Genomic DNA, 15,488 nt, shown 5'->3' with positions numbered 1-15,488 from the left:
ATATCAACTGTAAATGTAAAACATAAAACTATAGGACTCTTTGAGAAAACATAGGAGAAAATCTTTGTGATCTAGGCTAGACAAAGTCATTTTAGACATGACCCAAAAGTGTGATGTATACAAGAAAAAGATTGGCAATTTTGACACTGGCTTCATCTAAGTTAAAATATTCTACAATATAAGAGAAACAATGAGAAGACATTTTACAGATTGGAGGAACATGATAGAAAGTCACTTACTTGACAAAGGACGTATATCAAGACTATCAAGACTATCTTTATAACTCTTGAACACTTAATAAGAAAGCATAAAATCCAGTTTTTAAAAATGGGCAGATATTGAGCAGATATTTCATGAAAGAAGGTATAAGGATGTCAAAATAACACATGAAAAAATGTTTAACATTCTTATCAGATATATTTAAAATGCTCTGAGATGTAGATGAACATTTTTAGAAGGGCTAAAAAAAAATGAAATATACATGAAGCCAAGTGCTAGCAAGGATGAAGAGCAACTAAAACATATTACTGGTGGGATTGGCAAATGGTACAGCCATTCTGACAACAGGCAGTTTGTTATAAAGTTAAACATGTACTTACATAACAGCTTTTAACTCCTGGATTTGTATTTGTGAGAAAATGAGTGAAAAGTGTTCACACAAAAACCTTTATGTGAATGTTTATAGTAGTCCTGTTCATAATTGCCATAATCTTGGTACAATCTGGGCTTCCCAGGTGGCATTAGTGGTAAAGAACCCGCCTGCAAATTCAGGGGACTTAAAAGACAGGGGACATAAAAGATCCCTGGGTTGTGTCAGGAAGTTCCCCTGGAGGAGGGCCTGGCAACCCGTTCTGTTATTCTTGCCTGGAGAATATCATGGACAGAGAAGCCTGCCAGGGTATGGTCCATATGATCAGAAAGAGTCAGACACAGTTTAAGCGACTTAACATGCACAGGTACAATTCGGATGTGCCCTTTAGACAGTCTGTTTATTCCAGGGAATACTCTTCATCAATTAAAAGTTAAAAAAAAAGAGAGACTTCTGATATATGCAACTATTTGGATTATTCTCAGACAATATATTTCGGTCAAGAAATACATATTAAGATTACATACTATATGATTCTATCTATATAACATTTCTTGAAAAGCCAAAACTATATCACTATCAGAGATAAGTAGCTATCCAAGGTTGTTTTGGCTGTTGGGAGAATGTGACTGTAAAGGTCTAAGGGGATAGGATAAATGAGTTTTTTTGTGTGTGATTGAACTTGTTTTTATCTTGATTGTGGTGGAATTGCAATAGCATGTTATATACACACACAAACACACAGAAAAGAAGTAAAGGAGTTGATTTTACTAAGATCATTTTAAAATGAAATAAATTATGAAAAGGATAGAAAATTCCTAAACGTATGTGAAGTCTTAACTATCAAATAATTATTTCACCTTTCTGTGTAGCTAGCTGTTTTAATATTTATTTTATTTTATGGCGGTTTCAGCACTTACAAGGTATGCTTTTAATCTTACCTTTGTGAAATAGGCTGGGGCTTGGCTGAAAGTAGATCCAGCATCAGGAGAAGAACCTGGCTATTTGGCCTCCCTGCTTTGCATGTTTTACTCTTGAAAGGTGTTAGCATATGAATATATAGTTAAGATCACCTACTTGTCATTATAATTTATCTCTATTTTTCCTTTGAAGCTTTGAAGTTCTTAGGCATTAGGGAGTTACATCATTAAATTTCTAAATTTCGCATGTATTCATGGGTTACACATACAGTGGTGTTGCCACTTGTAACATGTCCAGAAAGCTTTTGTAAAGATTCTAGGACATTTAGAGTATTGTGAACATCCTTTGGCTGAAATTAAATTACAAATAGGCTTTAAGCATTATCTTTTTTTTACATTGGAACCTTTTAATAAATACCTGTTGGTTGTTTATAGAGAACTCTGAACAGGTGATCAAAAGGCTATTTGGTTGTCATACTATGTAAATTCTGGTAAATGCTATAAACTTACACATAATGATGCCTGCCATAAGAGGTTTGGAATTTATTCCTTTACATGTACAAATTTTAAAATTTCATTTTCTTCATAAGACAAACTTTGAAAGATTTCAGTTACAGTTTTTTGCTCTAATATATCTTGTCAGAAACAAAATAGGCTGATGAAACATAAAATCTGTTACCAGAGCATCAAAGGTAAAAACGTGTAATAGCCTGACTAATATTTAGTAGGACCTTTAAATAATGTTCCTTGACAGCCAAGACAGTGATAGCAATTCAGTTATAAGCTGAAAGAAAAGGTAGAAGTTACTGAGGAGAGATTCCATGGCTTAGGGCCTAATGATTTCATGTGCTCCCCAGTGTATTTCATCTGTCCTCACATTTTGCTGTACCACATTTCACTGTTTTCCGTATTTGACTGAAGATAAATGTATTTTACTTATTTCGGCATGTATCTCCATTTGATGTCTGAATTGATGAATGTGACAATTTGTGTACCAGGGTTTATTGCCTAAGTAGCCAGTTAGGTAGCATCTTCAGAAACATTTGGTCCAAAAGTGACTGCCAAAAGTACCTGGAGTTAGAAACTTTTGGTTTAGACCTTTCTAATTTTGAACCGTGAATGGATTTAACTCCTCTAACTTGTGGGATGTTTTTTGTATGAATCACTGGAAATTAATTATGTTGAGTGTGAAATTATTTTGGGTATGGACCTGAGTTGATTTCTTTTACAGTTTTATTCCTATTAGGATCGCTTTCATCTTGGAAGAGTTCTGTAGTGAAAGAAATAGCATAGAAACTATGTTTTAGATATTTTATATATTTATTCGTCTTTTGCAAGATTTCAGTGTTTCTCACTAGTGGATTGGGCTACCCAAAAGATGAAAGCATATGAAAAAGTCAAAAGATTTTCCTCTGTTACGGGTACCTTAAATTTTGTTAGAACTTAATCTACTTCTGAATTTATTCTGACAGTTATTTTGCCTGTTAGGTTTCTTAAGAGATTAAAAACACCCTTTTGTAAGTGGAGAGGGTTTAGAATTTCAGGGGAAACCTTCAGATTTTTACATTATTAATTCCATTCTTCTTAATGCATTTAAAAAGCCCATCTGGCTGAGGTAATTTGATTGTTTCAGTACAATGCAAATTGAGAAGCCAGTTTCCTGTACCCGAAGAACTGTCTTTGAATTGAATTTAGCTTATATATTCAATCTTAATCATTTCAGATATTTTAGGTCTATCTTTATGATATATCGTATATTTAAATAGTAAAATTCCTTGAAGATAATAAGAACTGAGATCACATTACATGGATTATCTACATTAGTTATTTTTTAAAAAATAATGAAGAAATTGAAATGGATTAAGTTATATTAAAATAAAATCAAGATCTGTATTTACATAAATTTTAATGACTCCTAAAGGTAGTACATATTTTTTCATTAGTAACAAAAATGAGTCATGTTTATACATAGTTATTAATTTTTATCAGTTATGTATGGGCCAAGACTATTGTGGTTATTCTTAATAATGTGGACCAGTAAACTCTAAAGAGATTATTAATATGCTAAGTCATAGAGGTATTATTATATTATTTCCTTCATTTTTGCTTAAGGTCTAGCCCTTTATTAGTATATTTGAAATAAATATTCCTTAATTAAAATTCGTTAAGAATCCAAAGATGGTAATTATTTTGAAGAAATAACCCTGTAGGTTATTAGTGTCATTTTCCTTAAAAAAAAGACAGTATTAAAAAACCCTTAACCATTCCTGAAGTAGAATCACTACTTACAGGACATGTTATAGTACTGTCTGTTGAAAAGTTTAGCAATTTGACTTTCTGAGGTAAAAATCAGTTTACTTTTTCTCTATCAAATAAAATATTCCTGTGAAAATCTGTTCCTGGGTATTGCTATACTTTTCAAAAGAATGTTGTGTTGTGTATACTAGTTTTGGCTGACACACATAGTTGCTTTTTGGTTTATCCTAAATATTTAGATCCTCTACAGATGAACTGATGTGTCTAGACAGGAAGTGGTATGTAGGAGATATAGGAATGGGCTGAAGTATCCTTTATATTTGCCTTTGTATCTAGGGGAGTTGGAAATAGGCAAGAATGGAGAGAAATTTTGTATGGCAGTACACAGAATTTTGCAAGTTTATTGTGAGCCCTGAAGCAATCCGATGCATTTTAGTTACTGGTAAGTTTGTTAAATTATGTTTGAAAATGTACCTCTTCGAAGATGGCCATCTATTTACTAATAAGTCCACCATGTCAAATATACCTATTTTAAAGATATTTTTGAAAAGATGTAGTATTGCTATTGCTTGGGTTTTAGGTATAAATTAAAAATACTTTTGTTAGTGAATGCATTTTACTTTTCAATTGTTGTCATAGTTAAAATTGAAGTAAAATTAACATTATATGGCTAGTCTTGGTTAATATTTTGGAATAGTAAAATTAATACTTCTGATTTTGTAAGGGAACTCCACCGTGTTTAGAAGTCTTAATTAATTCATTAGTTGTTTGAGAAAGGGTGTTCCTTCTGACGTAAAAGAGTAAGAACATCTACGGCATCTTTGTCATTTTGTATAGTTCCATGTAGGAGGGTGATTTATTGTAAGAAATACTTACTTTGCATTTTATTTCTTGGACCATAGGAACCATGGTGAGGCATTTCTAGTCTTTCTTTTTGGCAGTGCTGATGTTTAGGAATCTTAGTTGTTCTTTCCCACTAAATCACTAACTCAGGTATAGGTAAGAATTCCATAAACAGGTCAGGAAATTGTATAATCTCTATGCAATAGTTTTCTTTATTTTTTTTTCCAGACACTTAGGCAGACCTATTATGTGTGCTAGTGCTCAAGCAATTATTTGTGAAGTGGCTTTGATTATTGATAAAATTTATGTAAAATGGACTAGATTGCTTGTAGGTATTCTTAACAGAAACATTAAATAAATAAATAAATAAAATCCCAGGGGATTCCTTGCTATTTGTGTTCTTCTTACAAATATCTATCTTTGAATTTAGGACAAAGTACAAGAATATCAATGATTTGCAATACTACTTTACTGTTTTCTTTTATGTGGTTTAAAGATAGAGGGCCAGTTAATGTAATTGAATTTTAATTTCTTGTAACAAAGTATTTTATTTAAAATATTTAATATATACTATCTAGCTTTCCATTTAAACTATCAGGCTTTCCATTAAACTATCAATTTTTATAGTGATAATAATGATGCTAATTTTCTAGTGACTCTTTTATGAGAATATTTCTGATTTGAACAAAAGTAGCCGCATTATCAGAGAAATGTGGTTTTAATCCTATAGAAACCTGAAGAACTAGAGTAATGTCAGAAAATAGAATAACTTTAGTTCCTTTTGAGCCTTCAAATTTTCCTCATTACCAAATTTTCTTAATTTCATGTTGAAATGAATAATTGTGAATCTAAAATATATTTAGGCATTTATATGAATGTAAATATACAATTTGGGGTATATTATAAACCAGTGTAAGTGGGTATTATTTTAATTATTGATAAAGTTTGGCTTGGAGTTATTTATTGTTATAAACTACAACAAAGATGTACTATGAAGAGTATATATTTTCTTGATTAGGAATGCTGCCATGTATCGATGCTGCTGATTTGAAAATTGTTTGTGTAATTTTGTGAAGTAATACATTAACAAAGCTTAATGTAATGCAATCATTTCTTTTTCTTTTGTTTCTTCCTTCATTCCACAGACATACCGAGTACACTATCTTTGTCTGGCACATATCTTTTTGTGCTTTTATGTATTTGTGTATACGTTGTGTAATCAGTTGTCACTTTTAATTTCAGTATGACATAAATCATCTTATTTTCTTTGCTCTCATGAATTTTCCTGAGGGCATATATGGGACATAAGTAATATGTTGCATATTTCTCAGGATATTTTAATATATGTGTATATATATATATATTTAAGTTGTTTTTGAAAAATAGGTCTAAATGAAAAGTTTATTTAAAAAAAAAAAAAAGGTGACCAAAACAGTATTGTTAAAATATTTTAAATTTTCTAAAGGAGCATGGGCTTCGAAAGAATATTATAGTAGTATTTATTATGGAGAAGTATGTTTCTTATGTAAGATTTCCTTCAGGGAATATATATGTATAAAGATAAACTTAGATATTTTACCTTGGAATGTAAAATAACTCCATAGTTATGTTTCCATATAATGTTTAATTTTAAAGAGATAAAACCTTATTTTTTTCATGCCTGTGAGAAATATTCTTACTAAGATAACAGCAAAATAGATTAAAATTGAATATGATTGTTGCCTTTTAGATTAATAAAATGGCTCACTGTGTTTATGACCAGTATTTGATGGTGACATAATGGAATTATCTGTACTTTACACGCAGTGCTACTCTTTTGGCATTCCTGGTTGAACTACTTAAAAGTTCAGTAGCCATGCAAGAACAGATGCTGGGTGGAAAAGGCTTTTTAGTCATTGGCTACTTACTTGAAAAGGTAAGTGAAATGTATTGATGGTTTTATACAGATGGACCATTGACAAATCACTAATTAACTTTTTTTCTGTAGTTTCCCCTTTACATTGACTGCAGAGGTCACATATTTGGTTAATTCACAAATATTTTTAAGTTTTGTACTTGAATGTATGTATAGACACTAAATTGGGTGTTAGAAATCTACATAATAAAGAAATATTGAGTAAAAATAGAAACTAAAGAAAAATTATTTCATCTGCTTTTCTTCAAATTTAGAAATGTTTCTCTTAATTATTTTTTCTAATTGATTCTTTGCTGTCTTTTGCGTTCAAACCAAGTTTCTTACACATTTTATCAATTTTAGTGTAAGTGTATTTACTTTTTTCTTTTTGCTTTCTTTCTCAATTTTAAGGTAATAAACAAAAACCAATATTTGGTGGCAACAGAAGCATTAGTTTTTGCTTTGTCTCTGATTTTAATATACTTGAATGTTTAAAGTAGCATTTTTTTCTAATCAATACACAGTGTAAACAGTGCAAAGTAGATCACTGTAATTCTTCTATGTGTGTCATTTATGCCTGCTTTTTAAATGACCCTTGCTTTAGTTACAACTGTACTATGATGGCAATGAGTGCTGAGTTTCTGGTAATGGTCTCACAAGAGTTTGATTGTATCATGTGATTTCCTTCAAACAGTAAAGTGATATTTCATAAATAGGTTTTTTCTTTCCTTAAGAAATATCTACCACCATCATTAGTGCTCTCAAACCTCTTCTTATGAGTTAATCATTAACATTCATATGACATTCAGATGCTTTGTAAATGAAACTATCCAAGAAAATAATAGAGGTGAGACCTGAACTAACAGAAATAAACTTATTTTTCTCTTGAGAAACAAAATTTAGAGGTCTTTTGGAAATACTTTTTAACCTCAGATTGATCTACATTTGAAATTCTTCTGTCTTTTCTTTGAAACAAGTACTTTTCTTGAAGGATAGAGGAATAATAAATTATAAAAGAGATCATAGGCAGCATTTTTTAGTCAGATAATTTTTTCAGTAAATGTATTAAGGTTTTCATTAAGTCTATTTAGTTATTTTTCATCATAGAATACTCTTTTCCTATTTTTGAAGTATTAAGAGTTGTTTACAAGACTTGTGTTAAATTATATTTTACATGTGTTAGATATTATGAAATACCTTTGTGACACTGCTGTGTATGACATGATCACTATCAGGAACTACCTCTTAAATATACTTAATCGATTTACTGAGGGTTTATTGGCATAATTTTAAAGTGAGCATTCATTTGTATACTTAAAACTTAGCTTAAAATTCAAAATATTGTGAAAAGTCTTCAAATCAAATAGAAAGAACATTAGACTAATAATAATAGCTCCATCATTTTAGAGTCCCTCAGCAGTGTATGAGGTTTCTAGTCTTTTCACAGCCTTGGAAGCCTTTGTTATTATCCGATTTTTTTTAGTATTCTAGCCATCATAGTGGATGTGAAATGTTTTATCACTTTTGTGTTTGCATTTCTGTGATGTCTAAATGATGTCGAGCATTTCTGTATTTTTTGAGAAATATTTGTTACAAAGATCATTTTTAAAAACTGGTATTTCTTTTTATTACTGAATTGTAGGAAATTTTTATTCTATATGCTAATCCTTTATTAGTTATATGATTTGCAAAGATAGTCTTCTATTCTGTGGATCACTTTATGTTTTAATGTGCATTTCCTTGATTACAAATTAAGTTGAGCATTTTCACATGTTTATTGTCCTTGAAGTTGTGCTCTTTTGCTAAATACCTATTCAAAGTATTTCCCCTTTGTCATTTGAATTGTTGGTCATTTTCTTATTGATTCATGGGAATTCTGTGTATATCTTGGATATGAGTCCTTATGGATATGCATCAATAATATCTCTTCCTCTGACTTGCATTTTCACACTCTTAATCATCAAATGCTTTCTCTGCATTATTTGAGATAATTATGATTTTTCTACATTTTTTTCTTAGTTTACTGAGTTACATTAGTTGATTTTCAAAATTAAATATTCTTGTATTCCTGGAATCCTATGTAGTCATAGATACATTCCCATTCTAATCCTTATGCTTCTCTTAAAATGGTTTATATCAATGTCAAGTCTTTGTCCTATTTGACTTAATGATATTTTAGTTTAACATTCTTTCCTTCTTGAACTGCTTTGTTCAATTGCATTTTGTAACAACATTATTTCTTTGCTTTCTTCTTATTACCTCCTTGGCCTCCTTGAATTCTCTCCTAGTCTTTCCTCTTCCTAAACTTTAAAACCTGTTGTGTCCTGTGCTTAATCCTAGAAATCTTGTCACTTTCCTGTTTACAGTTTACTCTAATTAAGCTCAGGATTCCCTTAGCTTTCCTTACACTGCAGATACTTAAGTGTATATCTCCAACTACCAGCCTCTCCCTTGAATCCAATTCCACTTAGATGCTTAATAAGCTTCACAGATTTAAATTATCCAAACTGCTACCTTTGATTTTCCTTTCAAATCTTTTGTCCTTTACTCTTCTCTTTCTCAGTTAGCAGTATTGCCCTTCAACAAGTAGTTCAGATAAAAAATGTTCATTCTTTTTGACTCTTTTTTACACACAAAATTCCTTCTGACAGCATATTGTGTTGTTTTAGTATCCAAATATAGAATCAGTGACTAGTTGCTACTTATTAATACTACTCTGTTGGTCCTTTAATGGACCAGAACCTGGTGGTCCGGAGTCGACGATGAGAAAGTGAAAGAAGGAAAGAGGCTAATATTCCCTGGGTTACGCAGCCGGCTTTCACGTTCCAGGTAATCAGCCAGAAATAGAGAGAGAGAAAGAAAGAAAGACACGGGGACCCAAGCTCTGATGGAGCAAAGGTGTTTTATTCAACATGGTGTGGGCACATATACTGTCTTACAAGGTAGTTTTTCTCAGCAAAGATAAAGATTGAAATTCCAGACTTACAAAACATAAGGCGATCCATATTAAAGAGAGAGAGTTGTAAACAATCACTTTTACCATATGATTCATAAGAAGGAAGAAGGTACTTATCACTGTATTGAAAAACTAACGAAGGAAATGCATGGATTCCTCAGCCTTGGGAAAGGATTGCCTCTCCTCTTAATTCCTGAATATTCAGGAATTAATAAGGAACAGAGGCTTCATGACAGATCCAAAACAGCACACAGGAAGCCTCCTGTTACATGCTTCCTGACATTACTCTACTTGTTTCTATGCCCATTTTTATTCACACTGTCATCATCGTTCACCACTAGTTCATTTTTTCACCACAGTCCATTTTTTGCTTGCAGTCAGATTAGTCTTGAAAATGTGCCAGGTCATTCTAGTCCATCCTTCTCAAAGTAAATTCGTAAGTCTCTTACCTCTGACATATCCATTACTGTTGCAGGAAGGGGGACCCCTTCCAGGGCCCGAAACTGGGCTCTTATCTAACACTCAGAAATGAATTGTCCAAGGAGACAGGTGCTGACAAAGCAAGAGATTTTATTGGGAAAGGGAACCCAGGAGAACTGCTCTGTCACATGGCTTGCAGTTTTAGGGTGATAAGGATTAGTTTCCGGGTTGTCTTTAGCCAATCATTCTGACTCAGAGTCCTTCCTGGTGGTGCATGCCTTGTTCAGCCAAGATGGATGCCATAGAGAAGGATTCTGGGAGGTGGTCGGACGGGTGGTGTCTCCATTTGACCTTTCACGAACTCTTCTGGTTGGTGGATGCTTATTCTCTGTTCCTTACCAGGACCTCCTGTCGTAAAACAACTCATACAAATGGTTACTATGGTGCCTGGCCAGGGTGGGCAGTTTCAATCAGCGTGCTTCCTCTAACATTACCACTCTCATTCTTTCTTTCTCTGTTGCATCTACACTGACCATACAAAGGCCTCTTTGCAGACCTTTCTCTTAAAAACTAAAATAGTAAGCATGAGCTCTTCACAGGACTTTTGCATTTTCTTTGCACATTGCTTTGGTAATTCTATAGATATCCACATGGCTTGATTCTACACTTCATTTATGATTTTGCTTATGACACTTTATCAGAGAAGTCTTCCCTGATAACTCGGAATAGAATAGTACTCCTTTGCTAACCGTCAATGATTATTTCCCTGCTTAATTTTTATAGCACCAATCTGGCTTTTTTTTTTTTAACCTTTTATTTTCTGCTTCCTTCTGCTATATTGTTTGCCTCAGCTTCATGAAAACAGGGACAACAGTTTTCATACCTTATTGCTGTATCTTCTACCTAAAAGTATGTCTTCTCTTATATGTATTTGTTGAATTGAATTAAATAAATGAAAAGGGCTTATGTATTTATCTGATTACATAAATGAATTGTTGTCATTGTCCAGTCACTAAGTTGTGTCCAACTCTTTGTGACCCCATAGACTACAGCACTCCAGGCTTCCCTGTCCTTTACTATCTCCCAGAGTTTGCTCAAATTCATGTCTGTTGAATCAGTGACGCTATCTAAACATCTCATCCTCTGCCACCCTCTTCTCCTTTTGTGTTGTCTTTCCCAGCATCAGGGTAAAAGAATAAATAACTTTTTATTTTTTCTTAGATTAATGTTCACCTGTTTTATTTTTAAATAATCATCTATTAGGTGAGTAGTGTAGATAATAAAGTTCCATTTTTATTTATCAACTAATAACAAGTTAATGGTTAACTGTCACTTAGCTTTATCTCCTTGTTTTGGAAGATGCAAGTTAATTATTAAAGAAAATAGTCTAATGAGAGGCCATCTTATTCATTATGTTTAGACTATTTCATGAAAAACTTTTAAGGTATTTTTGTTTTGTTTTATTTGCCAAAATATGAATTAAAAAAAAAAACTTAGAGGCAATTTGATGTATTCTGTATTTTTGTTGTGGTTAATAAGAATTTTGTTAAATATCTTAAGCATTAAGGGAATATGCTTGCTAATGTAACTGGAAGTCTAGTGATAGGTGGCTTATCAGTTGTCTTGTTAGGAAACAGATGGTGTGCTCAAACTTGATATTGAAAGCGTTTAATACAAGGCTCTTTAAAAGACTTCTGAGCATCATTAAAGGAAATCATCAAAATTTGAAGAGATGAGAGGAATGTATGTTTAAAACACAACTCAAATAGAAAGATATTTTAAGTATAGGAGAAGTATACCTGACTAGAGTGTGGCCTTTAATAAAGGAATATAATGTATTGACCTGAAGGGGTGAAGCCAGGGAGATGCATGTCCCAGACTTCATTTTCTTCCTGTCCTTTAATTTCCTGCTGGAGTCTCCAACTAGCCAAACCCACTGGAAGCACAGATATAGGATGGGGAAGGTTGGAAAATAGATCATTACAGCCAGCGAAATATATCCAGTAAGTTGGACTTCAGGGTTAACTTGTCTTAAGTCTCAATTATATATGTCATCAGAGACTAGGTTTTTCTCTATCTCTCTACTGCTACCTACAGTTATGCTTTTGTACTGTAGCTATTATTCTTTGTGGTCGTAGAGTTGCTGGGCCAACTTGGTGCTATAAGCCTTCACATCTAAGTGGAGAGAGCTCTCTTCTCCCAGTTACTGAAGAAGATCCTTCCCTCCATTTTGACTGATCAGCTTAGGTCTCAATCTCCTTTGAACTTAACGTTGTGAAAATTTTGATGCTCTCTCTCTTGACAACAACAATAATACGCATAAATGATAGATCTTGGTGTCCATAAGGAGCTAAATGGGTAATGAAGATCAACTACTTTATGATACACTTCTAGTAATTAAAATAATTTCCCGCAATTTACAGTTTGCATATATATATGTGTATATATATACACACATATTTATTTATATATATATGAGAGATAGAAGAGGTTCTTTAAAAACATTTCTAGCAATCCATTTCATTGTGGGCTGCTCTAATGGGGAAGACCTTTTTTTTTACTGCATAGCAATTTCTCTCTGTAACATTCATCACTCTTATTTGGCTTAATTACTTTTGGAGTAGATATTATAATAAAATAGTTTTTTCTAGCTTCCCAGATTATGCTTCCAAATGTGTTTATTCACCCCTTATATAGCACTTCTTGCAAATTATGTATACAGCTACCACACAAAAGTAACATCATATAGTTTAAATTTCACAGCTTGCATTTTACAGACTTATAACTATAAATTGTCTTGGAGTAGGAAATGACAACCCACTTTGTATTCTTGCCTTGAAAATTCCATGGACAGAGGATCCTGGTGGGATACAGTCCATGGGGTTGCAAAGAGTCGGACACGACTGAGTGACTAAGGAACTAACTATAAATTATCCAAGAATAAATCTCTTTTTAAAATAGTTTTCCTTGACAAAATGAAAGCAAATATCATAATTTAAAAATATTTTCAATCTATCTTAGTAAAAATGTTAAAATTGGATATCCTTCTGTTCTCTTATGATCAGTGTTTTGTCTTATCTGTTCTATTCTTACTCTGTTCTTGAATTTGACATGAATTCAGTTAAACATTTAGTGAAGAATTATGGCAGGTTCCAGACAGTTAAAAGATGAATAAGATAGTATCCTTTTTTAATACCAGGAAAGAAAGGTATGTAAATAACAGTTATCCAAGGTAGAAGGAATAAGTACTGCATACTTACAGGTAAAGGTCACATGCTATTGAAGAGAACTTTCATTGTATGCCTGGTAGGATTTTGGGTGGCCAATAAAAAAGCACAATTGTAGAAAAATGTGTCCTGAAGATAAATTTTAGAATTAAAAAAAGCTACCCAACAGTATTAATTGCTATGAAGAACAACGTAAATTTTTTTTTTTTTTTTAGTAATGTTAGAGGCCCCACCTGATGCTTCTAGGTGGAGAAGTTAAAAGCTTGTTTCCAGATTATGAATTAGTTCCTCAAATGAAAATGTTCATAATGGTCAATCTGATTTCATATCACTTAAGTGTTTTTATAAACACATGACAACTTTTATAGGCTAAAATCTGATCTCTAAGACAGATTCTAACTATTGCTGTGTTATTTTAATTTTATTCCCCTATCCATGATTAAAATAGTTTAGAATTTTAAAGTAGTATTATTTTTTGTATTAAAGTTCCTTTAAAATGAGTGACCAATCTGCTTTTTTGTATCTCAAATATTTATTTATCTTTGTCTCCCTCCCCCTTGCAATAACAGTTGTCTTTTTAGGATTATTTCTTCCATCTTGCGAAGTTTTCATCTAAAGTTATGTTCTGAGGCTTGATTTGAATTTTGTCAGACTGCTGCTGATCTCACTGTCAGTGTTCTGTCACACAGCCTACTAATGCAAAATCATCGCTAGCCTGCGAGCATTATACTTCAAATTAGTTAAATGTTACCTTCTCAGTAAAATCTCTGTAAACCACCCTTCCACACATTTTCCATCACTTCATGTTCTTTTTTCATACTTTTCATACACTTGTTATATTTACATGTTCTACCTTTTTAAGTTTATTGGATGTCCTTGTCTTCTCTTTTATTAGAATGTAAGTTTTTTATTTTTATTTTTTCCAGTTTTGTGTTTTGTTAACTACTCTTCCCACAGTGCCAAGAAGCATACCTGGCAAACATGCATATTTCCTGAATACTAAATGAAAAGCATGAGCTTGAATTTCTACTTTCTTTCTTTAGTCATCAAGAGTTCATATAACTAGAGCTGTCCTGGAGCAATTTTTATCGTTTGCAAAATACCTTGATGGTTTATCTCATGGAGCACCTTTGCTGAAGCAGCTTTGTGATCACATTTTATTCAACCCAGCCATCTGGATACATACACCTGCAAAGGTACACTGTTTAACTTCAGTTATTTTATTTTAATATTGTAAATTATAAATACATAGTTATTGGATCTAAACTATTGAGTAGAAAACGTTGAAATTTTTCAATTTATAGTCAGTCTGAAGCAGTCATATTAGGCGGTATTAAAATCAAAAAGGTAAATACTCAAATATTAAAATAAGTGGAACTAGAGTTAAAAATTGTATTTTTTTAATGGGGATATGAGAAAGTTCTAGAACTAGATAGTGGTGATGGTTGCTAAAAAAAATCAAAGGTGTATTTCTTACCCTATTAAAGGTGAAACCCACTTATATTTAAGACCAAAATTTGAGAGGTAAAACTATAACGCTTATAGGAGAAATTGTTGAAAGGTATCTTTACGGTTGAATGACAGCCAAAAGGTTCTTAATTAAGACTTTCCAAACCTCTCTTTTTAGGGGGTTAAGTAATGCATTTGATAATATCAAAATTATTTGTTATCATTTGTTAAATGATCTCCATAGATGATGTTAATAAACAAATGATAGATTAGGAGGTGTTTTACAATGTCAAACTATTGGGATAAGAGGGAAACATTGAATATGAGCCCTGATTCAGATATTAGTATTGCATAAATGTTAAATTTACTGAGTGGAGGAATTGTATTATGTTCTATGTAGGAGAATGGCCTTATTCTTAGGCGATTCACATTGAAATATTTGGTGCTGAAGTGTCTGAATGCCAGCAATCTTCTTTCAAACATTTCATCAAAAAAAGCAGTTTTATCAAAATATATTTATACATCTATACATATAATATAATAGGAATAAAGGAAGCAGATGTGGAATAATATTAACAGTTGGTAAATCCTTTATGATAGTTACATAACTATTTTGTTTGAAATTTTTCAAAATAGGTTGGAGAAAATAGTGATTAATAACATTCAGCATGTAAAAGGAACTCTTGAAAAATCAATGCTATAAAGATTAAAAATTAGGCTTGATGTAATAAATGCATTCTGAAAAGTCATTAGATAATGACTTATAACCTTTCGAAGAAAGAAAATCTGGTACAATGATTGTTAAGATTAGGAAAAGAAAAAATACCAGATAACTATATCACAACAATTGTCATCATTGTGGCTGGAAAATTCCTTCTATTTGAGCATAGATTTTTTTTTATCATATCATGATATGTAAAAATATTTGTTTTAA

General features: G+C 32.0%; 1 protein-coding gene across 10 annotated transcripts in view; it reads left to right on the top strand.

The window, feature by feature from the left end:
- NBEA (neurobeachin) overlaps positions 1–15,488 on the top strand; it is a 646,246-nt gene that overhangs the window by 157,759 nt on the left and 472,999 nt on the right. For 9 of the 10 annotated variants that reach the window (XM_043891765.1, XM_043891767.1, XM_043891768.1 and 6 more), the window contains exons 11-12: positions 6,415–6,523; positions 14,149–14,301. In XM_043891765.1, the coding sequence (XP_043747700.1) occupies positions 6,415–6,523; positions 14,149–14,301 (262 nt within the window). Of the gene's footprint in view, positions 1–4,101; positions 4,208–6,414; positions 6,524–14,148; positions 14,302–15,488 lie in introns of all 10 variants that reach the window. The other variant, XM_043891766.1, reaches the window with a different exon arrangement.

This window comes from Cervus elaphus, chromosome 30 (genome assembly GCF_910594005.1).
Source record: "Cervus elaphus chromosome 30, mCerEla1.1, whole genome shotgun sequence".
Taxonomy (NCBI): Eukaryota; Metazoa; Chordata; class Mammalia; order Artiodactyla; family Cervidae; genus Cervus; species Cervus elaphus.
The sequence above is the reverse complement of the archived record's forward strand: the minus strand, read 5'-3'. Positions and strand labels throughout refer to the sequence as shown.